Genomic DNA, 25,457 nt, shown 5'->3' on the forward strand with positions numbered 1-25,457 from the left:
TTTGCCCACTTGGCCTGTGGCAGTTTGCTGAGACCCGGATGACGAACGCAGGACTCCCCACCCTTTGCTCAGCCTCCCTCTGTGCCCTCCCCCCGCAAGCCCCTCCCCCTCAAGTCCCTACCCCCTCAAGCTCCTACCCCTGGAGCCAAGCCCGATGAGGCAAGGCCCTAGTGCAGCCTCTGGCGCTGGGAGCTCCCACTCCGGCTGCACAGATTGTCTGCTTGTGGCAAAGCTCACCCCCAGGTCCTCAAGGAACAATGCCTACCCTGCCTCGGGACCCCTTGTGTTGGGGCTTGGACCCCTCAGGTACACCTGGGGCCAAGTCTAGGGCTGCGTGGTCACGGCCACCACCATGCACATGTGACCTGGGCGGGGGGTCAGTCATCTGTCACTGAACTCACCTCCCTCCCCCCAGTTACATTTCAGGGAGTGAGATGCATGGAAGGAAGGGGTAGGGATCCCTCAAGAGGCACCAGAGAGAGAGAACACCTTCTGTTCATGCTTTATTGTGTCTTTTTAAAAGATGGTGTCATTGCTCACCCAGCGGGTCAGTGGCTCACACCTGGGTGGTCATCGGGGCCCTGAAATGGTTCAAGTGGCGTTTCTTAGAGCTTCCTGTCTGCGTCCCCCGTCCCTCCCTCCCAGGTCTCTGCGGGACCGAGGAGGCCAGGAGATCAGGTGAGCAGCCCAGCCCCCTCTGTTCTGCTTCCTGTCCCCTCTAGATGCCCCCTCAGCCCCCAGCCCTGTCCTGGTGAGAACTACCTCGTCCAGAGCTGTTACACACTGTCCTTGGCCTTCCTTCTGGTGGAGTAAGGGATGCAGCACACCCAGCTGGTCCTGGTCCTAGGGGCCGACAGCGGGCCGAGCGGGGTAGAGACAGGTGCCGCCCCTACTGAGCTCAGAGCCCAGGGCCACAGGCAGCACCCCTGCGCCCCAGATGCATGCCGCCCATCAAGCCCAGGGGGCCCGGGGCCCGGCACCCACAGCCAGACTCCTGGGCAGGCTGGCTGGCCGGCCCTCCCACCAGCTGCCTCCCACCCACCCAATGCCTTTGTCCTCTGTGCTGGGAGGCCTGAGCCAGAAGGGGCCCCTGAACATGAAACACCTCAAAGACCACTCCCCTCGGCCCCACGCCTACCCCTGCCCATTTCCAGAACACCACAACTTGAGTTTTTCCCCAGTGGTGGTCTCTGGGGTCTCCACTTCCAACTGAGGCTGCCTCTGGGGTGGGTCAGCCGCCCGTCTTCCCTTTGCAGGGACCCCGCAACTCGGTGCTGAAGCGTCCCACTGGGCAGTAAGCAGTGGCTGGCCCGCAGGTGCCGAACCCCACCATCTGAAACAGGCCTGAAAGAGCCTGGACAGAGAAGTCATGGCTCTGAGAACTGCGAGGGCAGGTGAGCAGGGCAGTGGGACAGACAGGCGGTCCTGACACCACCTGGTGGGGCGTGAAGGCCAGGCCCACATGGAGGGCCCCCCTACACCCCCTTCCCACTGTCCAGCAGCCCCCCAGCACACAAGCTTGGTTATGTGCCGGCCCTGGCTTGCGGGTTTTCTGGGGCCACTGAGTCAGCAGGTAGGGAGCTGAGACCATGAGGCCGAGTGGGTGACTTTGGGATTGTCTGGCCCGGGGGCAGGGGGTGGGGGGAGCAGCAAGTCAAGCCACCGCGCTGCACCCGTGGGGCTGAATCCATCACCACGTCCGTTCAGAGACAATGAGAAGCATGGGGGCAGCCTCGATTTGGGGTGTGACAGGGCGGCTCTGACCTCCTCCAGCCTGGATCTGGGGGTGTGACAGGGAGGCCCTGACCTCTTAGCAAACGCTGGCATGAGTAGACACGGGCAGGGACATGGGAACGTCTGAGGTCAGACTGGGTGACACTCCCTCACAGAAAATACACACCTGGGGGAAAGTTTGTGGTAATAACAACACACCGAGTAAGCAAAGGCTTCGGGGCTACAGCTCAAAGCTACTGATGCGGGGTGGAGGGGGGGTGTGCCAGCGAGAGCTCACGAGGGGCCCGTGTGCCCCCGTTCCGCCCTCCCTGCTCCCAAGAGGGGCCTGGGTGACTCAGAACCTGTCCTTTTCATGAGCTGTTCCTCACTGGGCCAGTTACTTAGAAGGACAGGTACCAGCTTTAGAACAGAATAGACTTTTATCTAAATATCTGTTAGAATTTCTTTTAAAAAATGTTTGAGCTAAATAAGCCAAGGTAGTAACATAGTTGTTAATTCCAAGTGGGAAGTTGGATAAATTGCTATTTTCTTTTTGTGTTTCTCTGTATTGTTTAAAGTAAACTAAGGGTGCCTGGGGGGCTCAGTTGCTTGAGCACCCAACTATTGATTTTGGCCCAGGTCACGATCTCACTGTTCGTGGGTTCGAGGCCCGCATCATGCTCTGTGCTGACAATGTGGAGCCTGCTTGGGATTCTCTGTCCCTCCCTCTCTCTGCCCTTCCCTCTCTCTCTGTCTCTGTCTCTGTCTCTCTGTCTCAACAATAAACATTAAAAATATTTTTAAATAAAAAAGTAAATGGGGCGCCTGGGTGGCTCACTAGGTTAAGCATCCGACCTTAGCTCAGGTCATGATCTCACGGTTCATGAGTTCAAGCCCCATGTCGGGCTCTATGCTGACAGCTCAGGGCCTGGAGCCTGCTTCAGATTCTGTGTCTGCCTCTCTCTCTGCCCTTACCCCACTTGCAGTCTGTCTCTCTCTCTCAAAAATGAATAAACATTAAAAATAATTTTTTAAATAAAAAAATAAAATAGGTCTAGGGGCCCTTGGGTGACCTAGCAGCCTACCCAGCACTCTTTATGGCCTCAGGACTTCACGGGGGTTGGCTGGCCCTACCCAATCTCTCCCCTAAGAGGGTGTAGGTAGTCAAGACAAATGTGTCTCCTACCCTAGCCCTGGGGCTCGGCCTGTGTGGCAGAGACACCGGCCAGGTGATGGGTCCTCCCTCCCAGTGACCTCTGCTGCCAAAACCCCAAACTGAGAAGCTGGAAGGACCCTCACAGCAACACTTCCCTCTCACCTCTGCCTCCTCCCACTTCATGGTCTGGCCAAGCTGTTGGCTGATGGGATGGGGAGAGCGGGTCTTGCTGTGGGGTGAGGGGGCCACAAGGTAAGGGTCATGCCTGAGTCCTGCTGCTCACGTCTCAGCCCCTCCGGGCTCATCAGTGCTGGGTCTCTATGCACACAGGTGAGGGGGGAAGGCACACAGTGGGGTTCTGCCCATCCTGCATGAGGTGGGGCCAGCAGACACCGTGGTAGAGGAGATCCCCCCACGTCTCCGTGTATAAACCCGTAAGCATCACTCACTCGTCTTCTGATGAACCCCCCATGTCCATCTCGGACTGCTTCTCTTCTTTCATGGTGCCTGTGACCACCTGTGGGAAGTGGGAGGAGCAGTTTAGGGGACAAGGGGAGGGAGGCAAGCATAGCCACTAAGGACGGAACTGATGCACCTGCCTGAGGATCAGACGGGGGCCTGGAAACTGTGCCGGCACTGGGCATCTTCCCATGAGTTTGGGCACCGTGAAGTGAAAATTGCCAATTGGGGGACCCTGGCCAAGGAACTGTGCCCTCCATGTGGGCCACTGTGACTTCTGGACTGTAATCCCAACTCTGCCACTGGATGACCTTCCTTGAGTCCTTAAAACCCATGGTGCCTCCAAGACAGCCTCGTGAGTAGCTAATAACCAGCATTCTTTACTGTACGGTGTGTTCTGAGGGCAAAGACTTGGAATAAGTAATTAAAAAACAATCCCTGGGTAGGAGCTTAAACATGAGAGAGCTGGAAAACTTGCAGAGGTAGCTGACCATTACAGCTGAGAACTGGAGGGCATTGTGGGACGCTTGTGTTGGGTCCAGACAGGCCTTTGGTCAACCCCTTCATTTCACAGAAAATGATGATACTATGACGATGAGGATGAGGATGCGGACGAGGTGGCAGTGGTGGTGGTGGTGATAATGGTGATGGTGATACCTGCTACTGAGGCTTTCTGGGTCTAGGCACTATTCTGAGAGCTTTACAGAACCACCCTGGGATGTGGGTGCCGCTAAGATCCTCATTTTACGAACGAGACCACCGAAGCACTGGGAGGTGTGTACTCAAATACTTGAGTATTTACTGGCAGAGCCAGACGTGGAGGCCAGGTCCTTGACTCCCAAGTCTGCGCCCTTCATTCCACCCCAGCATGATCCCAGAAGAGGTTCTTAGGGCCTGGGGGCACCCTGAGGGTTGAGCCAGGCCCTAGCATCTCTGGTGATGCTGGAATGCATGCAGGTTGGAGGATGAGGAGGAGGCAAGGGTGGCCTTTGGACCCCTGCCTCTACCTCAGCCTCCAACACATGCATGTGGGGCAGGTCCCCTGGACAAGCCTCGTGGGCCCCGAGCACCAGCATTCCCGGCAACAAGCCTGGCTCTGTCGTCTGAGGGCTTTTACCTCCTCCGCATGGTCTCCCAGATCAATCTCCACAAACACAGATGGTTTCTGTGAATGGAAACCAAAGAGGTGTGGATGGTGGGCTTGGGTGGGCTGGAGAGGAGAGGAGGCTTCCTGGGAGGGGCAGTGGGCTCCGGGCCCTGGCACAGCTAGGGTCTCATGACCACCCCCAGGACCACCACCGGTGGCTGTGCTCAGCGGGGGCTCCTGAGGAGCTGGTAGAGAGCTGCTAGCATTACGGATGGCAAGGTGCCCACGGCCAGCTCTGGCAGAGAGGAGGGAGGGGTACGGCCTCCCCTCTCCCCCTGCTCACTCCCTCAGTTGCCCTGGCTTCACCTGTCTGAGATTGCCTCAAGGTGATGTCCAGAGCTGCGGCATCCCCTCTACATCCTCTCCAGACCTGCACGCGGCCCCACGACCCTCCTGGGACCCTCACCCCACGCCGGTGAGGACTCACACTGAGGTGTGGAAGCAGCTCGACCCAGGAGGGGTTTCCAGTGGGAGTGCTTTAGTGAATGCCACAGGTATTTGTGGGTGAGCTCCTGGAATCCCAGGGACCATCTGTCATAGGCCCAGCTCCCCCCTCCCACGTGGATCGGGAAGGGGAACGAGAGCCTTCTTCCTGTGGGATGTGGCCAGTGGGGATTCCTACCGCAGCGCACATGGGTCTCTGGGCAGAGTGTCAGGGCATGGGACTGGGGACACTTCAAAGCTGGGCTTTCCACGGCCACCCCCATCAGGTCCCAAAGGCCTCGGGCAGCCGCGTCGGGAAACAGTGGTGCCCAGCACCAGCTGGGAGCATGGAGCTTGAGCAAAGGCTCTTGGGTAGAGGTCGTGCTCGGTCCAGCCTACACGTGGTCCTGCCAAGGTGACCCCGGGCCCACGTGTCCAGCCTGCTCGTGGCCCCACAGGACTGTGCCTGTTAGCCCTCTCTGTTTGACAAAAGTCAAACGCTCTTGCCTCTTTTCCCAAAGGCTCATCCAGCTTTATGGACTCCAACTCCGGTTCCTGGGGAAGACACCAAACAAGTAAATAACAGCAGGGCCCGAGGACGACGGACGTGTGTCCACACTACAGGCGTGCCCGGCCCGTCCTCCCGCTCCTGCCACTGGCCTCTAGGTGGCCTCACCGCCGGCCCCGCCCAGCCACCATCAGGGTCCAACTTCCTGAGGGAGTCCCGATTCTTTTCCTGCTTCTCTTCCTCTGGGTCTGCCTTACTGTGGGAGGAGCGGGGACAACGGGTCAGCATCAGTGCCCTGAGATGCAGCTTTGGGCTGGCGCTTTCTCCCCCTGGGTGTTGGGAGGCTCGGGGATGCACCCCACAGGACAGGGAGGGACAGGGTATGGAGGACCTTCCGTGTGCCTGGGGGTGGGAGGGTGAGTGGGCGGAGGGCGAGGCAGAGGTGTCCCTTGCTAGGCATCGAGGAGTAGGCGGTGTTACTCGAGGCTGGTTCTGTGGCAATGGGGGTGGCGCTGTGGGGCTCTGTCTGTGGCGAGGATGGTGGCGCTGGGGGTGGTGTCTGTGGTGATGATGGTGGTGCTGGGGGGTGTCTGTGGCAATGATGGTGGCACTGGGGGGCTCTGTCTGTGGTGATGATGGTGGCACTGGAGGCGGTGTCTGTGGTGATGGTGGTGGCGCTGGAGGCGGTGACTGTGGCGATGATGGTGGTGTTGGGGGGCTGTCCGCCAATGATGCTGCACATCCACATCTTTCCCAGTGAGACCTCTGGCACGACCAGTGGTCTAGAGTCGAGTGGGAATGTTTGCTAAGACAGGTGCCAGCTCCCGGACTCCGGGCCATGGCCAGCTGGGGTCCGCCTGGGGAGGCAGGTGCTGTGGGGTGTGCGGCTTGCAGCCCTGGCACCCCTCCCACCTTGAGCCGTCGGGGTCTTCTCAGGACACCCCAGGACTCCTTTGGGGTCCAAGCGTCAACCTTGGGGCTGGCCCCAGCCCCCACCCTGCTGTGTCCTGTGTCCTCCTCACGTCTCTGAAAACCACCTGTGCTGGACAAAGACCACTTACCAGTTGGCATCCTCAGTGTCACTCTGTAGGTCTCTTCCCTGGTCCTCGGACTCTGGGGAGGAAGGGGCAGCAATCGTCATCAGAACTCCTGGGCCCGTGGCCGCCCTGTGAGCACTGACAGCGCATCCTGCGGCATTGAGTCTGGGAGGACAGTCCAGGTCCCATTTCCCCGTGGCCATATCCAGGCCCAGAATGCTAAAGGTGGCCGCTTCCCTGTACCTGCTCCCCTTCCTGCCAGCAGCTCGGCGCCCCCGTCCCCCAACCCAACACGCATATGGGGCCCAAGATCCAAATGCAGTCCTGCTGCGGGGGTGGAAATTACAAAGCCTTAAATTGTCCTTCGATAGGAGGCCTTGTGGGGTGCCTCGGAGCACCCTGATCCTGCAGGGAGGATTTTCTCACAGAACTTGGTGGTGTCCCGTCCATGTGGCTCCCAGGCCTCAAGGCCAGGGGCCCCTGCGGACCGGAAAGCTGATGGCTGGGCTCCGGGAGACAGCCTGCAGGCTGCTTCTGTGTGGAGACCAGTAGAGTAGCTGGGTCTCCAGCTCTCCCATGCCATCCCTGCCCTGGGCCTGGCCTCTCGGGAACCCCCTGCCTCATGTCAGGAGGCCTGACTGGAGGGAGACCCATCTTAGCCAGGCCTCCCTGGCGCTCAGTGCACGCAGCCTTGGCTGTGTTGTTTGGGCCCTTCTCGGTGACTCACGAGCCCCCTGTGGCTAAGAACTAGGGTCTTCCTCCTCCTCTCGTCCTTCGCTCCCACACCGGTGCAGGGACTGATGCTGATGTGTGCTCGGATCTTCAGAGAACATTTCAGAAGCTGGTGGCTCTCGAGATGTCCTTTGGGCCAAAAAGGCTCAGCCCAGTCCCCACCTCAGAGAGAAGGACTCGAGTGATTCAGAAGCAGTAGTTTTGGGATTTTAAAATTGACTTCTTTTGGAAAATCTTCAGCAGGCCCCTACCTGTAGGCACATGTGTGTGTGTGTGTGTGTGTGTGTGTGTGTGTGTTTTTTAGAAGACACGGCTGATCCCTGAACCTGCTGCTCCCTATGATACGTATCTGGCAAGAAGAGAAGAATCACTGAAAAGAGAGACATGATTTTTTTCTCCAAAGTAGACCCTCTGGGGCATATGTCATACGGAGGAATAGTAATACTTATGTGTCTGCTGGTCTCACCTCCTTTCCCTCTTCTAAGAAAGCTCCTGAGATTATCAGGGCTCTGGGTGTACGGGGCAACCAGTGACACCTTAATCCGAAGGGCTCAGCCAATGGCCGTCCACCAGGCAGAGGCCTGGGGGCTGAGAAGTGTTGCCTCAGAGCTGAGTGCGGTCTGAGGTCAGAGAAGCGGGGCCTCCAGAGGTTTAGCAACAAAGGGAATAGAACGTTTCCTTTGGTTCTGCTCTTCAGCCGAGATGTGAACATCGTCAAATGCTTGCAGATTATTTTTGGGGTGTGAGACAGCCCCTCGGGCGCAGTGGGAGTCGGGCCTCAGCCACCTCCTCTGGGAAGTAGGAAGTCTCATAAAAGGCACTGAGCTGCCTGGGGAGGGGAGACCCTCTTAGCCGATGTTGATCCTGTGATGGGGGTCAGAGGCCTGACTTGGCCTTACAGCCTGGCTGTACCCACCCTGCTGACTTTATCCCTTGGAGAAAGCCCGCCTTTCAGGGGCAGCCCCCCACTTCCTCTCTGGACACACCCTCCCTGGAGCACCAGCTCGGTGGAGGGACGGCCAGGGGGCAGGAGGGGCGGCAAGGCAGGCCTGGGCTCTGGAGTCCGGGGCGGGCATCGTGGACACAGCAGTGTGAGCCGGGCAGCTCCTGTGGTGGGTCCCATGCTGGCGGCCGGTGGCTGGATTCCTGCTGTCCCCTTCTACACCAAGCTGGTCCTGGGGCCGGCTTGGACCTCTCATCTGCAGACTTAGTCCGGCCGCCCCTTGCTTGGAGCATTGGGTTAGCTGGCCTGTGTCCTGCGTCCGTGGCATCTCAGTACCTGTGGGTTCGGGCGGCACCTGCCTCATTGCCCTTGCTCCCTGCAGGTGTACGGAGGTGTGTCCTGGGCACCTGGCAGGGCCACCTCTTTTGGTCTCAGTTTACCACATGGACAGTGGGACCAGAGAAGCCCTTCCCAATGCTCTCCGTCCCGCGGGCTCCAGCGAGGCTGAGCCCAGCTGCTGAGTGGTGTCCGAGGCCACCTGGGAGCCACGTGGGGATCTGCCATTCATGCTGTTCGGGGAAACCCTGTGGTGCTGGCAGGAACATCCAGAAATAGCGGGCACCGAGCCTGTCCTCTCCTGCAGCTGCCCCGTAGTGGTGGCATTATCAGGACACGTCTACTTCCTTCTTTGGGGAATTTTGCTCCTCTCGAGTGAGCCTCAAGTGAGACAGGGTCGCCGTGTTCAGAGGCTTTGGGGGACAGAGGGTAAGAGCCCAGTGGTGGCTCTGTGCTGCTGGCCGGCACCCCTTCCCCCGAAACAACACCTCTTTGGATGTTTACACTAAGAGAACAAATATTTTTACACGCCTACCTCTCAAAATCATCCATAGGTCTTGAACAAACCACATTTCCTGCTTACTGGGTTTCATTTCCAGAGTCCTGACCTCAAAAAGGGCCGCTCGCTGGGTGACCTTCCCAGGAGAAGCAGAACTCCTGGGGACCCTGCAAATGACTGAACCAGTCCCCTCATCTCAGCCAGCTCAGGGCCCTGCTCCTCTGGGGAGAGGACCACGAGACACCTACCCACTGGGGAGCCCAAGTGGCTAACATCAAGGAGCGTCCATGCAAGCACTAGGTATTCCGCACCTCTGCCCCCGCCCCACCCACGACTGCGTGTTGAGGGATATCCTAGGTGGCAAGAACCGGCACGTGTAAAGTTACCTAGCTGGCCCGTGTCCTGTCTGCCGGCCCTGTGGGCTCATGGCTGACCTGGCCCGGGAGGCCCCCAGGTTCCCCGAGAGGGACTGACCCCCACGCTTCCCATGGCCACGGCCCTCCTGACCTCCTGACCTCAGCAGAGCTCACCGCGGCCCACTCAGTGGGCCCTGCCCTCAGGCTGGCCTGGTTCTGTCACCTGTAGACCCCGGCCCTTTTGGGTGTGGGCAGGGGCGGTGGGGCCGGGCCAGAAGGAGGGGCGTGGCTGGCCTACCCAGCTCCCTGCTCAGCTTCTTGACGCAGCGCAGAGGGTCCCCCTTCTGCAGCAGACCACCCACGCTCCTGCTGCGCTGCAGCTCAACCATCTCGCTGGCCGCCTTGAGGTGTCTGGGGGCTCCCCCTGATGGAGGGGCCCCGAGGCCCGGCCTGTGCCTCCTGTGTGCGGCTGTGTCCTTCTCCATCATGCTCCCTCCGTCAGGGCTCCAGAAAGAAGAGGGACGTGGGTTCCTGAGTGCGCCCTCAGACGCAGAGCATGGCTTCCAACCTCCGTCCGATCCAATGAGCAGCCCAGTGTGCCCTGCGGGCCCCTGTTGCCGAGTGGCCCCTGTGACATCACTGCAAAGTCAGAGGTCAGCCCCACCCCCACCTGAGAAGGAGGCTGAGGTCCCTCCTTGTGGATGCGGCAGCACTTGTGGTGCTGGGGCCTTTGGATGATTTCCTCGTATTGAGCATCTTTGTCCTGTCAGGGACATGTCATTGTGGACCAAACTCAGGCAAAGGGACCAGGGGCTCGGAGGGGAGGGGACATGCTGACAAACCCCGTTCTGCACCCCCCCACCCCCTGCCACTGTCAGTCCGCTCGTGTGGCTGTGGAGAACAGCAAGCGACCAGGACAAATAACACTTGTCCCTCACCATCCGAGGACCCGGGACGGATGACACTTGTCCCTCACTGTCCGAGGACCCAGGACGGATGACACTTGTCCTCACAGTCTGGGTGAGGACCCGGGATGGATGATACTTGTCCCTCACCATCTGAGGACCTGGGACGAATGACAGTTGTCCCTCACTGTCCGAGGACCCGGGACGGATGACACTTGTCCTTCACAGTCCGGGCGAGGAGCCTGCTCCCCTGGGACTGCTCTCCCGGCCTGCGTGCCGCCTCCCGTCCCTTACTCACTTGTCTCTCTGCATGTCTGTGTCCTAATCTGTTTTTCTTCTTTTGAGTCTAGTTGACACACATTACATCCGTTTCAGGAGTACAACATAGTGACCTGACTTCTTCCTGCCGTGCTCCCCGCACACGTCGTCCACTGTCATTGGCTCTATTCTGTTTCATCCTGGACTTGTCCACTCGGTAGCTGCAGGCCTGCACCTCCCCTGGCAGCCTAGTTCTTTGTATTTAGGGGTCTGAGTCTGCTTCAATGTTTATTATTATTTTTTTTTTGACAGAGTGCAAGCACGAGCAGCGGAGGGGCAGAGAGAGGGAGACACAGAATCCGAAGCAGGCTCCAGGCTCTGAGCTGTCAGCACAGAGCCCGACGTGGGGCCTGAACCCACAAACCGTGAGATCATGACCTGAACCAAAATCTGACACTTAACTGACTGAGCCACCCAGGCGCCCCAGATTCTTTTTTTTTTATTCATTGGGTTATTTTAGATTCCACTTATGAATGAAATCATATGGTATTTGTCTTTCTCTGACTTATTTCACTGAGCGTAATATACTCTAGGCCCACCCATGCCATCACATATGGGATATCTTTCTATGGCCGATACTCCGTCCTGTACAGACACATATGTATCCATTCATCTGTGACAGACACTTGGGCTGCATCCTCATCTTTGCTATTATAGATAATGTAACCATCAGAGTGTGTGCGTCCCTTTGAGTATTTTTCAACTCTTTGGGTAAATAGTGCAATTGCTGGGTTGTATGATGGTTTTATTTTTAATTTTTTGAGGAACCTCCACACTTTTCCAGAGCAGATGCACCAGTTTGCATTCCTACGAACAGTGCAAAAGAGATCCTTTCTCTCTGCATCCTTGCCAAAATCTGTTGTTGCCTGAGTTGTTAGCCATTCTGACAGGTGTGAGGTGGTATCTCATGGTGGTTTTGATTTGTATTTCCCTGATGATGAGTGATGTTGAGCATCTTTTCATGTGTCTGTTGGCTGTGTCCTAATCATACAGGATTAGGGCCCACCCTCGTGACTTCATATAACCTTAATTACCCCTTTAAATGAAGATCCAATCTCCAAATACAGTCACAGGGTGAAGTGCTGGTGCTATGAGTTTTTGGGGGGGACACAATTCAGCCCATAACACAGCTTGACAGAGGACATCTGGTGTCATCCCAGCACATGCTTATCTGCAAACTTCCAAGGCCACGGGGACAAATCACAGTATGTGCTTCCCCTGAGCAACCAGTTGATCATAGATATTCAGAATGGGGCAAATGGTACTCCCTGGCTCCACACGCACTTCTACCTTGTCCGAAACTCTTCAGAGCATCTCCGCTGACAGGAGGGCTCAGGTCACCCAGCCGAGGGGCCGGTGCAGGTGCTGGTGTGGGGCCTAGATTCCCGAGTGCAGAGGGCTAGTCTTGGAGAGGCCAAGGGACAAAAGCCAGGATGGTGGGTCGCTTAGGTTATCTGGAGGAAGAGCAAGATTGAGGCCCCTGAAAGCCACTGTGACCTGTCACTAGGGGTCCTGGGAGAGGACCTTCTGGTTCCCGTGCTCCCCAGGCTTTCCTCCTTTCCGCCCTCCTGGTTCCCTGGGTCCCACATGTGTCTGAATCAGCCAGGAGCCATCCTGTGGCCCTGTCGTGGCCCTGCCGTGGCTGCTCGTGTCCATCCTGACTGATGCTGGCAGCCTCCGACCCGGCAGCCTCATGGGCAGGCGCTCCTCTCTGCACCCCTCAGACCCCTGGCACCACCCCACCACACTGAGCCACCAGGAGGGGCCGGAGGGAAGCAGTAATGGCACTTCACTCCCCAAGTCCATGCCCCCAGGGAAGGGCTGACCCCCCCACCCCCCCACCGGGTGTCCCCAGAGCCAGACCATCGGCTTCTTTCATAACAGCCGACTCAGGCTGGAAATAAAACAGCAGCTGAGCGAAAACCGAATGGAAAGAAGAAAGGACCAGGGAAAAGAGAAGGTCTGCTCTTGCCCTGCAGGCAGGGTCTCCCCCAAATGCAATGCAGCCTCCCCTCCTCCACCCGCCCAGGTGGGACTGGGTCCTCAGCACCTTCCGCCTCCCAGAGGCACCTGCCCCTCCCTTAGATGCTGGCCTGTGTCCGGTCCTGGAGCACGAGGCCCACTGAGTCTCAGAGACCGTGGCACAGGACAGAGCCCACCTTCCCCTCCTGGGGCTGGATGCCTGTCTCCAACCGCTCTGCAGGTTCCCAGCAGGACACGGGCCATGGCAGTCGCCGTGCTGACCCACATGTCTCCATCCCGGAGAGCATGCAGTTTCCAGCTTGATCTAAAGGCCCACAGCTGCACCTCACCTATCACAGGGACGTCACCCACCATCACAGAATGACACAGGGCTCGACCACACACCCCCAGCTCCCATGTGCAGTTATCAGTGGGTGCGCCTGGGAGACCAAGCCAGTCCTCAGAAAGAATAAAAGGTCTGTTTTAATTGGCCAGTAAAATACATTGCAAATCATTAGTATCTTATAAACAGAAACATTAAGTTACAAATCCATGTTAAAAATTGCAGTTCTGTGCAGCCTCATAGCTGTGTGTCCCAAAGTTTTTGCAACATTTTCCTCCACCATTTTTGTGACAAGTAATGCTACTATCTGCCATCAGTCAGAGTCTGAAGGACAGTATTTGCAAAGAAGGGCAGATACGGGCACAAGGTCTACATGTCAGACAGTGCTTTCCAAGTGTCGAGGGCTAACTGCTCCTCATCAGGGGCCCCGACCCCTAAGAGATGCCCCTCCACTGCCTGGTGGCTTCTAGGAGCTTCTGAGACACAGCAAATTGCTGCTCCTGGGGCCTGGGGTGGGGGTGGGGGTGTCCCGGCTCAAGCTCAGGACATCCTCACTTCCCCTGGGGACTGCGGAGGGCCTGGGACTGGCATCTGGGGGGTGCACTGCGGGCCCGCTGTCGCTCCGCCGTGGCGCCCTCCCCTTTGATGAGCACAGGTTTACATGTTTGAGGTACTTGATATCAAAGAGCTCATTAGAAGCAGTCCTTTAAAAACATTAAGAAAACCAGCTTGAAAATAATGTACATTTCTTATCTTAAAAACCTTCCCCAAACTCCCACAAGGGGCAGCCAGTGTGGATTCTACTTTGAAGCCCCACAGACGGCAAAACAACCACAGCTTTTGCTTGAAGGGGCACGCTCAGCCCGCCGCTGACTCCGGCAGCGTCTGCAGGCCACGGACTGGCCTCTGTGGCCCACGGGACGGGACTCCAGCATCTGGGAGGGCAGACTGGAAACCCCGCCCAGGTGCTCTCTGCAGGACCCTGTACCTCCAAAACATCAGGAGCATCCTCAAATTGTGATTTCGTGCGGTTAAGCACCACGAAGCCACAAAGCGGGCCCTCCAGCCAGGAAGAACACCACCAGGAGGCACGCTCACGGGAAACAAATCACGCCACTAGCATCCCGTCTTGTGGAAGCAGGATGTTAAGGAAGAGTGCCAGAGGGCTCCGGGGGCGCGGGCACACAGAACCCCACAAAGGCGAAAGCACACAGACGCAAGCAGTGCTACGGGGCACCGGCCAGCAGAGTGAGCAAAATGCACAGCCACCACAGGCAGAGTCCCCGCGGTCCCCTGAGCCCGGTGCGTGCCATCTGTGTGAGCTGAAGATGTGTGGGTGCCTTTCCCTGCTGGCTGCGGCCTCTCGTCTTTCCTCTGTCCCCTCCTTCCCGGAGACCACGGCTCTCCTGGGGCAGCACAGGGCCATCCCGGCCAGGACAGCCTGCAGGCTTCAAATGGAATGGGTGGAGGTCTCAGATTGCTGCCTGACGTAGTTCTGGAAGCTCTTGTCTCCGATGGGGTGCTCCCTGCAAAGGGGAGATGGAGGAGAGGAGGGAGTGAGGCACAGTCCCCCATTGTCAATTGCCCATCTGCATGTTTTAATACTGTTTTTTCTATGTGGTACATATTCACTGTAATAAAATGAAAAATACAGACACGCAAAAAAAAAAAAAAAAAAAAAAGCCAGAAATCACCTGTAGAAGCGTAGGTGTAACCTGGAGACAGACAAAATATGTGGAACTACTGGCCCCAGAAATCTAATTTCGGAAGCAAGTGGGTTGGGAAGCAGGAGGGTCTGGGGGTCAAGAGGTCAGGAGGGTCTGGAGGGTCTGGGGGCAGGAGGGTCCAGAGGGTCTGGGGGGCAGGAGGGTCTGGAGGGAGGAGGGAGGAGGGTGTGGGGGGCAGGGGGTCTGGGGAACAGGAAAGTCTGGGCGTAGGAAGGTCTAGGGGGCTGGGGGGCAGGAGGTTCAGGAGGGTCCAGGGGACAGGAGGGTCAGGAGTGTCCAGGGGACAGGAGAGTCAGGAGTGTCCAGGGGACAGGAGGGTCTGGGGGGCAGGAGGGTCAGGAGAGTCTGGGGGAAAGGAAGGTATGGGGGACAGGAGGGTCTGGGGGGCTGGAGGGAGGGGGGTATGGAGTACAGGAGGTCTGGGGGACAGGAAGGCCCTGGGGGCAGGAGGGTCTGGGGGACAGGAGAGTCAGGAGGCTCTGGGGGACAGGAAGGTCCGGGGGCAGGAGGGTCTGGAGGGTCTGGGGGACCGGAAGGTCCAGGGGACAGGAGGGGCTGGGGGCTGAGGGTCTGGAGGGAGGAAGGTGTGGGGGGCAGGGGGTCTGGGAGGCACTGGGGTAGGCTGGTGCTGTCCCCAGGACACTGTCCAGCACACCCTGGAGAGTGCAGTAAGGCTGCTCTGAAATGGGAAGCCTGCCTCAGTGGTCATGGCTGCATACAGGTGGCTTCAGGTCGGGCCTCACCCCAGCAAGCTCCTCTCAGCCACCTTCCCTGCCCCTGCCATCCGGATGCCCAGTACTCACTGGCTCCCATACTTGGTCTTTTTGAACTTGTCCCTTCGGTACTGGGCGTGCTCCTGCTCCAGGGCCCCCACCCCAGTGATAACTTGCTTCAGAGTCTTGTACGTCTCCTGGGGGTCGTCGATGATGAACGTGGAGTACTCCTCCTGCTCGGGGCCGTCGTACACAGATCTGCTGCCACAGGCCTCTGCAGCATTGGGAGAGGCCAGAAGGTCAGGCGGGACCTCTATGGGGTAGCCTGCCAGGTAAGGGCTGACCATCCACACACACACACACACACACACACACGCGAAGAAGCAGAGGCTGATGCCCGTTTCTGACCAGCTCATCTCCGGGGCAACCCGCATCTGTCCACGCCCCTCCGTTCAGCAAACCAGAGCTGGCAGATGTATGCTTCTGGACGATTGGCCAGGCTGGCGCAAGGGCCTGTGGGGTCACCCGGGGTCAGTTTGGGGAGGTGACCTCAAGGAAAGCCCCATCTTAGAAAGGGGGTTCCTGGGCTTCACTCACTTCGGTGACCCAGCATTTACGTGCATACCCCATGGCTGGACACGTGGGCACATGAGAAGCCATCCTCACGGGCGTCACTTCTCAACCAGTCTGTGTTAGCAGCTTCCTAGGACCTCTGTCACCCCCACCTGCTAGACAGGTGACTTTCTCATCAGATCACCTCACTCCTGCTGAAGACCATGCTGTGGCCTTTAGGCATCCACAGGAAGCACCCAATCACCTGAGCTGGGCTCGCCACCCCCCCCAAACCTGTCCCCAGTCACCTAAGCTGGGCCCTACATTCCAGGGCCACAGAGGCAGGTTGGAAGACATGCCATCTGTATAGCATCTGGCCTAGATAAGCCTGGATCTGCGGACCCCTCACCCGTCTGTACTGCTGTCTCATTATCACAGAAGCTCTTATGTACACTTTACTGTGTTTACTTCCAACCCAGGAAAGATCCCCTAATTCTTACTGAGAAATCACAAGTTTGTAGAAAGGAAAATTGGGAAGATTTAAAGTTTCAAAGGAAAAGAGAATCTGACGTGAAGAAGATAAGTAACTGTAAACATGAAAGGAAAATGGGGGGAGAGCCTGGTGGATGCCCAGGGTATGGAGTGTGAGTTCAGCCTTTCCCTTTTTATGTAAAATGTGGGGTTATGGTCTCCAGAGCCAGACTAGCTGGATCCCCTCCCCAAAGCCCCCACTTGTGGTAGCGACCTGGCCTTGAGCAGTTGACTTAAGTCTGAGCCTCAGCAAACCCCTCTGGGAAATGGGGGCACCAGTGTTCCAAGAGGCCCCTGCCTGGGGCCTGGCAGTATGTGTGAACTGTGGCTGTTATAAAGACAGAGGGACACAGAAGAGGGTCACAGCCGGCATGGACAGGTCAAAGAGGACACCCCCTGAATAAGCACATGTCTGTGATCAGAAGGCAACCAGAAACAAAGACTCCCACTGCCAGGGCGATGCTGGTGGAGTCGGGCAGACACCTTCAGAATGCAAGGATCTGCAGCTACTTGCATCCTGCGGGGCCCCAGAGCGGAGGGAGGAAGGCAGCAGCGGTGGCTGGGGGAAGGACATGGGCGGCCGGGGCCAGGCTCACCTCACACCTGTGCTAACTGCCTCACAGGGGTTGTTTCATCAGACCCCGGATTAACCCAGGCGGGACAGCACCGTCTCCACCCTGTTCCATGTAAGAGGACATCAGGGCTCGTCTCTGGATGGGGGCCTGGGAATCCTGGACAAACCCAACGCAGGGCACTGAGGACTGTAGCCCACATGGGCCAGGGCTGGCAGCGACTGAAAGGCTAGACCCAGGAGGAGGCCTGAGGCCTGACGACAGGCAGGTGAAGTGTGGGCTCGAGGCTGTGTGAGTCCTCCCGCTTAACCTTCCCAACACCCTGACGGAGGGGCAGGAGGGGCACTCGTGCCTACTCTGCAGAGGAAGAAGCCGGCTGCTATCCCAGGATGCACCACAAGAGCAGTGACCTGCTGTCACCTTGAAAACCTCATCTGTACCATTCTCTGTCCAGTGGCCCAAGCCCTGCGATGGCTCTTCAACCAGGACCCCACCAGGCCCTGCGCTAACCCTTCCCTGCCTGATGCACTGGGTTTTGTGGTTGGCAGACTTCAGGGGCAGGGTTAAAGAACCAGGGGTGCCCAAAGGAGTGTGGCCAGGTGAGTCCATGCCACATGACGGGGGCAGAGGTCGAACCTCTCGCACAGGCAACTGTAACACAGCTTCCTCCGAGGGCCAAAAGGCTGCTGTGCCCAAGAGGCAAGGACTGACGACATCAGGTGGAAATAAGCCCCATGGTCCCAGTGCTCAAAGATGGTTTGACTAATATAAAGGGAGTATCTCAAGATGATTAGGTTGCTCTGACAACAATCTGCCTCAAAGAAGCACTGAGACTCCAGGCAGAGGCCTGAAGACTGAGAAGTGAGTCAATGCTACAATGCCTAGGTGAAGTGTAAGGTGTCCAATCATGGTGATGCTCTATGAACACCTATCCAGATGATTCCTATACTGGGAGGGAGGCTGAATGTGCAAGACCTCTTTCCATTACTGTCCATCTACCATCCATCTATCCATCCATCATTCAGCCATCCAACACCCATCCAACCGTCATCCATCCATCATCCATCCATCCATCATTCACCCACCTATCATCTATCCATCCATCCATCATCCATCTATGCATCCATCATTCACCCATCCAACACCCATCCATCCATCATCCAGAAAACAGGTATTCACCATCTATCCATCCATCATTCACCCATCCAACATCCATTCATCTATCATCCATCCATCCATCCATCATTCACCCACCTATCATCTATCCATCTATCCATCCATCATCCATCCACCTACCGTCTATCCATCCATCCATCCTTCACCCACCTATTTATCCATCCATCCATCCACCCATCATCCATCCACCTATCATGTATGCCTGTCCATCCATTCATCCAGAAAACAGGTATTCAGTTCCTCCTCGATATCGGGCACTGGGGTAAATACGACCTGCTTCTGGTCTTAAAGGGTCAAGTACATTGAGGGTGAGCAGATCAGAGCTGATTATCACGGCAATGAGAGATAAACACAGGGTTAGGAAAAGCTTCCCACAGCGGGAGACTCAAGACAAGCAGGTATCAATCAGACTAAGGGGGTGGGGGTGGCATCAGGGGCAAAGGCACAGGGGCTTGCAATGGTGTGATGCTGGGATCAAGAGGGAGGCTGTGCCTGGAAGGTGGCTGATCACGCAAGGCTTAGTCAGCCTCCTTCAGGAACCTCACACGGTGGCTTCAACCTCTGTAACTCCTTGACCCTACCCTCCTCTGTTCTGGTCATTCTTCTCGGAGGGCTGGGAAGAAGCTGCCATCCCTTGGCTCCAGTGAGGCCTGGTGTAGCCCCGCGGCCACTTCTGCACGGCCTCCGGGAACCTTGGATCCAGGTGCCGTGTGTGCCACTGGGGTAGGTGACTATGCACACGTGCACAGCTGTGTGCATGTGCATACACATGCTGTTGTCCATGCACATCTGCATGCGAGCTTATGTTCTAGTGTGTAGACACGGTTGTCTTACATGTGCATGTGTGTGCGCACGTGTGTGTGTGTGTGTGTGTGTGTGTGTGTGTGGCTGTGCGTGCACGCACATGTGCCCAGAGCTGGGTGCGGAGTGTGATCTGAGGCTGCCAGAGGGGACTGAGCTCACAGACAGGAAGCTCACCACGTGTACCAGACCAGGACTCAGTATGGTCCAGGCTGAGGCCACCACTGACACCGCTGGGTTAGAGCAGGAGAAGGAAAAGGGAAACTATCTAATGGGCCTAATTCCAGGTCCACGAGCTTTACTTCGCATTCGGAGTGGGCTGAAGGGCCCCTTCCCAGAATCCCTGAATGTGGCTCTGAGAACGACCAAACCCCACCCGGGGACAATGCAGCTCATCTGCCTCCCAGTGGGCTCTTCTCGTGTCGGCCTCTCCTGAACGACAGCCCCAACCAGTCAGGGGTCACCTAATCTGCCCCACCCACACTGCTACTCTCTGTGGGACATTACGGCAGTTACATGTGCAGGATAATCTAGCTGCAAGATATTACGGCTGGAGCTTCCAACACGCACATGCACACGGCCCTCTGCAATCTGGTGTCGGGGGGTATAGAAGGTTATTACACGTAGGATCTTCTCAAGAATTTGGCAGTTTGGAGACTGCAAACGAAATTCCATTTTGAAATTATCTACAGAATCTGTTGTTAAAGTAATTCTTCCACAGAGCTGCCCAAACTGCAGAAAGTGCTTCCCCTTGGTGCTGTGAACAGTAGCACACGGGCCATGGGGAACACTGCACGTGGACCACAGAGGCCCAGAGCACCCATCATCTCTGCAGAAAGCTCCAGGTGTCACTGTCACCGGGACCCAGAGCCACCTGCAACCATGTGAGACAACACCCCAGACCATGTGTTGCCTCACCTTGCATTTTCTCTAGCTTGCTCATGTACAAGTTGAAGAGGGAGTAGATACGCTCTGTCTCTCGGTCCCCATCGATGTCCAGCTGGATGTTTGCCGGGAGGCCACTGCCCGAACACAGCAAGACAAGAACAGAAAGAACGATGTGAACTGTAACATTTCTGTTTTTAAAGACGCTGAAGATGACGGAGTGACCCCACACCGAGCTCCTCCCTGATGGGGCTGCAGAATAGTTCAGGAGCACTAAGAAGTGACCACGCACAGCCCAGAGGACCAGAGGCCTAAGAGCTGCTGTGACAGCAAGCCAACAAGCTTGTTTTGCCATGGAAAGAAATGATCTGGAATAAAAAGCCACCCCCCCACCCAGCCCCCGCCGCCCTGATGTTGCACTTGGGCCACATGCCCTGAAGGGTCGGTCTGCTGCCCCAGGAGGGGCCAGGCCAGGTCCCTGCTCCTCCCTGAGCCTGCCTGCGGTGGCCCCAGCTCCTGCCCCGGGCGTGGCAGTTTCCCATTCCCCAGACACAGTGCTCAGCCTCTCCTGGGGGGGCGGGGGACCCGGCAGGGATTTTCCCGGGACTCAGCTTCTTCATCTGTGAACTGGATCTTCCCATTCCCACCTCCGTGAGCTTTGGGGGTATTCCTCATACCCACAACCACAACAGATGAGTCACATGGGGTACCCAGGCCTTCTTCCAGAGCTGGCAGAGGGGAGCCTCTCAGGACCCTCAGGAGGCCTGGGAGATAAGGGCTGATCTGGTTTCCAAAGCAGGGGGGTGTGCAGATGACAGGTGCACAAACCAAAGCGGGTGTGAGCAGGTGGTGGGAAATGTCCAGTCTCTTCTTAGCAGAAGCCCGACAGCATTCTGCCCCTGGGAGTTTCCCCTCAGCATGGAACCCCTTCCTTCACTGCCACCCACCCCCAAGGATCACTAGGACCCCGGGCAGAGACAGGAGGAGAGTCAACAGTCTACAGAGCCCTCGTCAGGATGCACTGTCCTGTGTGGACTCCTCAACAATTGCAAGAACAGCCTAGGAGACTCAGCTACGTGTGTGCTGCTAGGCGGCAGCTGGATCTGCCCCCAATGCAGCCCCTTGGCCAAACTTCCCTGTACAGTGCACAAGCTGGACAACTGTGCTTGGCCACACTGGGTGGCTGTGAGACAGGGGAACTGAAAGGACTCCGTGAACATATAGCCATTTTTTCCCTTTGCTCCTTTTCCAGCTTCTATTCTTGCTAGGGCCTGTGCGCCTGCCCCACTCTACACCTGCCTTGTAACACGCATAGCATATGTCCTCCTTGTGAGGGACTGGGAAGTAATGCTGTCTTTGGAGTCTTCCAGCACAACAGGTGACAGCCAAGGAGAGACCCACTGGGGTTGTTGTAAATGTTCTCTAAGACCACTGACTCCAAACACCTTGATGCCAAGACCCCGGCTTGAGGGAATAAGTGACTTATGACACCTGGACCCTGTCCTTGCACTGACCAGTTCCTGGACCCTGAGGGTACATGTGCACCAGACCACAATCGTCAATAAAAACCCCAGGCCCCAAGCGAAGAGGAGACTCCTGCTCTATTCCTCAATCTCCTGGGCGCTCTGTCTGTCTTTCTCTCTGGTCAACAAACTGTATTTTCACTTCCTGCTGGTTCACGTTTGATTTCCATCCTGCATGAAACCCAGGGCCTTCGTGGCTGGCCCGTGGGACCCGAGCTGCCGGCATCAGCGGGAGGGTCCCAGGGGCTGGACAGGCACAGACCTACCCGGTGCAGGGGGAACAGCCAGGAGCTGTGTCCGACGAGGCCCTGCAGCAGAGCCAGTGGCCGTTCAGGTAGGCGGAGGGGTGGTAGACAGTGAGGCGCTTCTTGTTGCGCTGGCTCACTTTGGTGAGGATGTCGATCCAGGCCTTGGCCTCCACACAGTTGTTGGCCTGGATGTACAGAGCTCGCTCCGGCTGGATGACCTGGAACATCTGAGGAGGCAGTGAACTGGTTCAGAGAAGCCACATGGCAAGACATCCTGCCCAAGCCCCAAGGGTCATTATTATTGATGCAGACCAGCCCAGGGGCCATGGAGGGAGGGAGGGTAGAGCCCACCCAGAGGCCTGGACAAGCCCAGGGGCCATGGTGGGCACAAAGGGCTTTCTGTTGCCCTTGCACATGATGGAGTCACAAGCCACAGCCTTCCCCCTGGGCGATTCAGGAGGCTGGGTCACTGCTGGTCAGCCCGGCCAAGACACTTCTTTTTCTGGTGTCTCAGGGGGCTCCCTCCAAGAAGCAAAGGAGTAGAACTGCTTATCCCCTAGGGGACCTCCTGAAGTTGACTGTGACCATTACATAAACGGGGCTCTCTCTATGCTGAGAGCAGAGAGCCTGATGTGGGGCTCGACCTTACAAACTGTGAGATCATGACCTGAGCCGAAGTTGGATGCTCAACTGGCTGGGCCACCAGGTGCCCCAGGTCTCCTGACCTTTAAGCTGGGGCAGGCTTCTGCTCAAGGTGTGTCAGAGCTTACCCTGCCCGCCTTCCTGTCCTCACCCCCACACCAGCCTTAGGACCTCCACACGTGCTATTGTGTTTGCCCCACCCCACCTGACCACCGGGGGCTCTTCTTCCAGGTAGGCGTTGCTTCCTCTGTGAGTGTTCTTAGAGCCTCCACTACCTTTCTTATTATTCATTCGACAAACATCCCTGCATACCAGGCACTGTCCTATATTCTGGGGACACAGTGTGCCCCAAACAGAGTTTCTATCTGCATGAACTTCCAGCCAGCAAGGATAAAAAAGAACACAAAGTGCAGGGGCTGTGTGTGTATGCTGGGGGGGAGGGGGGGGGTTGGAGGAAGGGTCAGGAGACAAACTTCTAAATAAACATCCCGGCTGGGTCAGAAAGGTGACTAAGAAACAATAAAGCTGAAAGAGGAAGCAGATGAGGAGTCCCAGGCAGAAGGACCAGTAAGTGCAGAGGTCCTGGGGCAGTAGGGATAGGAAGTGCAGAGGTCCCGGGGCAGCGGGGACAGGAAGTGCAGAGATCCTAGGGCAGTGGGGTGAGGAAGTGCAGAGGTCCTGGGGCAGCGGGGACAGGAAGTGCAGAGATCCTAGGGCAGCGGGGTGAGGAAGTGCAGAGATCCTAGGGCAGCGGGGTGAGGAAGTGCAGAGATCCTACGGCAGCGGGGTGAGGAAGTGCAGAGATCCTAGGGCAGTGGGGTGAAGAAGTGCAGAGATCCTAGGGCAGTGGGGACAGGAAGTGCAGAGATCCTAGGGCAGTGGGGACAGGAAGTGCAGAGATCCTAGGGCAGTGGGGACAGGAAGTACAGAGATCCTAAGGGCAGTGGGGACAGGAGGTGCAGAGGTCCTAGGGCAGCGGGTACAGGAGGTGCAGAGGTCCTGAGCCCAAGGAGGGTCGGGTGTTCCCAGCAGGAGCAGGCCAGGCTGTACACAGAAGATGGGGGTGGGTGGGTGAGGTGGGCAGTCCAGGGCCCTGGAGTGCTCTCAGGCTGACTTGTCAGAGGGCCCCAGGGGAGGCCTGGAGTCAGGATGTCAAAGGTGATGGTGGGCTTTTCCAAGGGGAGACAGTGTGTATGGAGAGGAGGAACAGGAGTTGATGGTTCTGGGGAGAAGTTGTGTGTCTGAGCTCCTGAGTGAATAGCTTACTTACAGAGACCTGGGCCCCCTGCCCCTGCCCCACAAGGTCCTGTTCCTACTGCCCCAGGACCTCTACATGCACACATGCACTGTTGCACAGGCCTCAGACTGCATGAACCTGTGTATGGCTGCAATCCCCAGCGGAGGGTCAGCCTCTAGACAGGAGTTTTGTCTTAATTGTCCTCACAAACTGGCCCCTCTGATGGGGCCCAGCGTGCCACAGGACTGTCTCCCAAATGGACATTAGCCTGGTAATTAGTGAGCACTGTCAGCAGGGGAACTAGCTGATGAATAAGTGATGCTAAAATTAGGTGATTTTCTAAAGCTAAACTGCAGGCCTGATGGAATGAAAAGGCAGGAAGCTGTTTCTCGGACACCGTCCACACTTGCCCACTGCCATAACATCTGGGAATGCCACCGGCTGAGGGCGCAATGCTCCCAGCCTGCCATCCTGGAGACAGCAGAGTCTCAGGCCCGGGAACAGCTGGAGGTGAGGGAGGCGCAGACACCCAATGCTCCAGGATGCCAGTGTCCCAGTTCCTGGAGCAGGTGCATGGTGTGAACACCCCTCAGGCCCAGGAAAACACCCCACCTGCCATGGGGCCGTCTGCTTGCCCAAAAAACTGTCTCAAATAGTCCTGAGGGAGGGACAAGGAATCCAGCTGGGGACTGTGCAGGCTGAACAGGAGCTGCTGTCTGTGTCTGCTATCTGTCCAGCAGGGCGGCCGCCTCCTCTGTCTACCCAGCTAGCGCCGCCCACTGGACCATGGGGTCAATCTCAGACCCAGGCGGAGATGCGAGTTCATCACGACTCCTCCTCTGCGACCCCAGGCCAGGACCAGCCCTGAAACAGACCTGCTGTGTCCCCCACAAACACAGTGTGGCCTTAGGCACCTATTGACCACTGACCAATGAGCAAGAGACAGATAGACAGACACAGAAGGAGACAGAAGACAGGTCAGATCCCCTGTCAGCTCCCAGGAGGCAGAAGCAGACTCGGGGGCCAGTCCTCTAAACCCTCAGCTGGGTGTCTGCAGCAGGGCCTGTGGGGTGAGACGGTGTGCAGGGGCCATCCTCCTGGGGCCAGTGGTTGCTGTGGATGGCTCCTGGTATCTGAAGAAGGTTCTTACCACATCCAACTCTTCTGAGGCCCCAGCCCAATCTGCAGTTGGCGGGAGGCAGCACTCAGGAGGCGCAGTGAAGCAAATGACCAGAGGCGCAGGGGAGGGAGGGGCTGGCCTGCTCCAGATGGACAGAGTTCAAACTCTCAGGACAGGCGGTCAGGCCTGAGCTCCTGCTCCCACACGAGGGGCGCAAGCACCCACAAGCCCTTCCGAAGCCTCCATGAGCCTGTCTGCTCACCTGCAGATTGGGCCAGAGTCAAACCCCAGACCTGGTGTCCAAACAGCCCTGGTGGCCTTGGAGAGCACAGACTCCAGGGTCCAGAAGGTGCTCCCACTGAGCGCACAGAGCACCAGCTAAGCCAGCTGTTTCCCCGGACAACCACTGCTTCCGGAGCTCAGGAAGTCGTCTGAATTTCTGTTTATTTGTTTGTTTGTTTGTTTGTTTTGGTGGGGAGGGGCAAAGAGAGAAGGAGAGAGAGAGAATCCCAAGCAGGCTCCACACGGTCAGTGCAGAGCTCGACACAGGGCTTGAACTCACGAATCATGAGATCATGACCTGAGCCGAAATCAAGACTCAGGCGCATAACCAATTGAGCTACCCAGGTGCCCCATCACCTGTCTGAATTTTAAAGGGAATAAACTTTAAAATAGTCAAGACCCTGAGAATACCTCCAAGCTTAAGGGACCATGTCTTCCTGTGCAAAAGGTTCCAAATTAGCACCCTTGGTTAGGATCATTGTGGGGTCCTGCTCGACTGGACCTTCCCTGAACACATTACGAGGGGAATGAATCAGCGCTGAGGAGGCCTCAGGGTTGCCCTTTATACACTATCAGCTGAGCATCGAGCCAGGGCTGGGGTATGAGCACTG

General features: G+C 57.2%; 2 protein-coding genes across 7 annotated transcripts in view; both read right to left on the reverse strand.

Moving 5' to 3' along the window:
* Nucleotides 1-490: 490 nt before the first annotated feature.
* CA1H13orf46 (chromosome A1 C13orf46 homolog) lies at nucleotides 491-9,919 on the reverse strand. 4 transcript variants are annotated; one of them, XR_006297807.1, is made up of 9 exons: nucleotides 9,608-9,919; nucleotides 6,468-6,519; nucleotides 5,575-5,662; nucleotides 5,406-5,453; nucleotides 4,446-4,493; nucleotides 3,319-3,386; nucleotides 3,032-3,187; nucleotides 763-843; nucleotides 491-581 (listed from the first exon to the last, which is right to left on the reverse strand). XR_006297807.1 is itself a non-coding variant. In XM_043583649.1 (8 exons), the coding sequence occupies exons 1-7, from the start codon at nucleotides 9,795-9,797 to the stop codon at nucleotides 777-779; spliced, it is 561 nt and encodes a 186-aa protein (XP_043439584.1). In that variant the 5' UTR covers nucleotides 9,798-9,919; the 3' UTR covers nucleotides 491-581; nucleotides 763-776. The 4 variants fall into 4 exon arrangements, 2 of the variants coding, with proteins under 2 accessions (XP_043439584.1, XP_043439593.1); XR_006297809.1 differs by lacking the exon at nucleotides 4,446-4,493; XM_043583649.1 differs by lacking the exon at nucleotides 3,032-3,187.
* A 3,040-nt stretch (nucleotides 9,920-12,959) lies between these two features.
* Nucleotides 12,960-25,457, reverse strand: part of RASA3 (RAS p21 protein activator 3) — a 121,299-nt gene continuing 108,801 nt past the window's right edge. For all 3 annotated transcript variants that reach the window (XM_043583671.1, XM_043583681.1, XM_043583688.1), the window contains 4 exons: nucleotides 21,584-21,792; nucleotides 19,828-19,931; nucleotides 15,368-15,551; nucleotides 12,960-14,363 (listed from right to left, as the gene is read on the reverse strand). In XM_043583671.1, the coding sequence (XP_043439606.1) occupies nucleotides 14,288-14,363; nucleotides 15,368-15,551; nucleotides 19,828-19,931; nucleotides 21,584-21,792 (573 nt within the window). In that variant the 3' untranslated portion in view covers nucleotides 12,960-14,287. The remainder of the gene's footprint in view (nucleotides 14,364-15,367; nucleotides 15,552-19,827; nucleotides 19,932-21,583; nucleotides 21,793-25,457) is intronic.

Source organism: Prionailurus bengalensis, chromosome A1 (assembly GCF_016509475.1).
Source record: "Prionailurus bengalensis isolate Pbe53 chromosome A1, Fcat_Pben_1.1_paternal_pri, whole genome shotgun sequence".
Classification (NCBI taxonomy): Eukaryota; Metazoa; Chordata; class Mammalia; order Carnivora; family Felidae; genus Prionailurus; species Prionailurus bengalensis.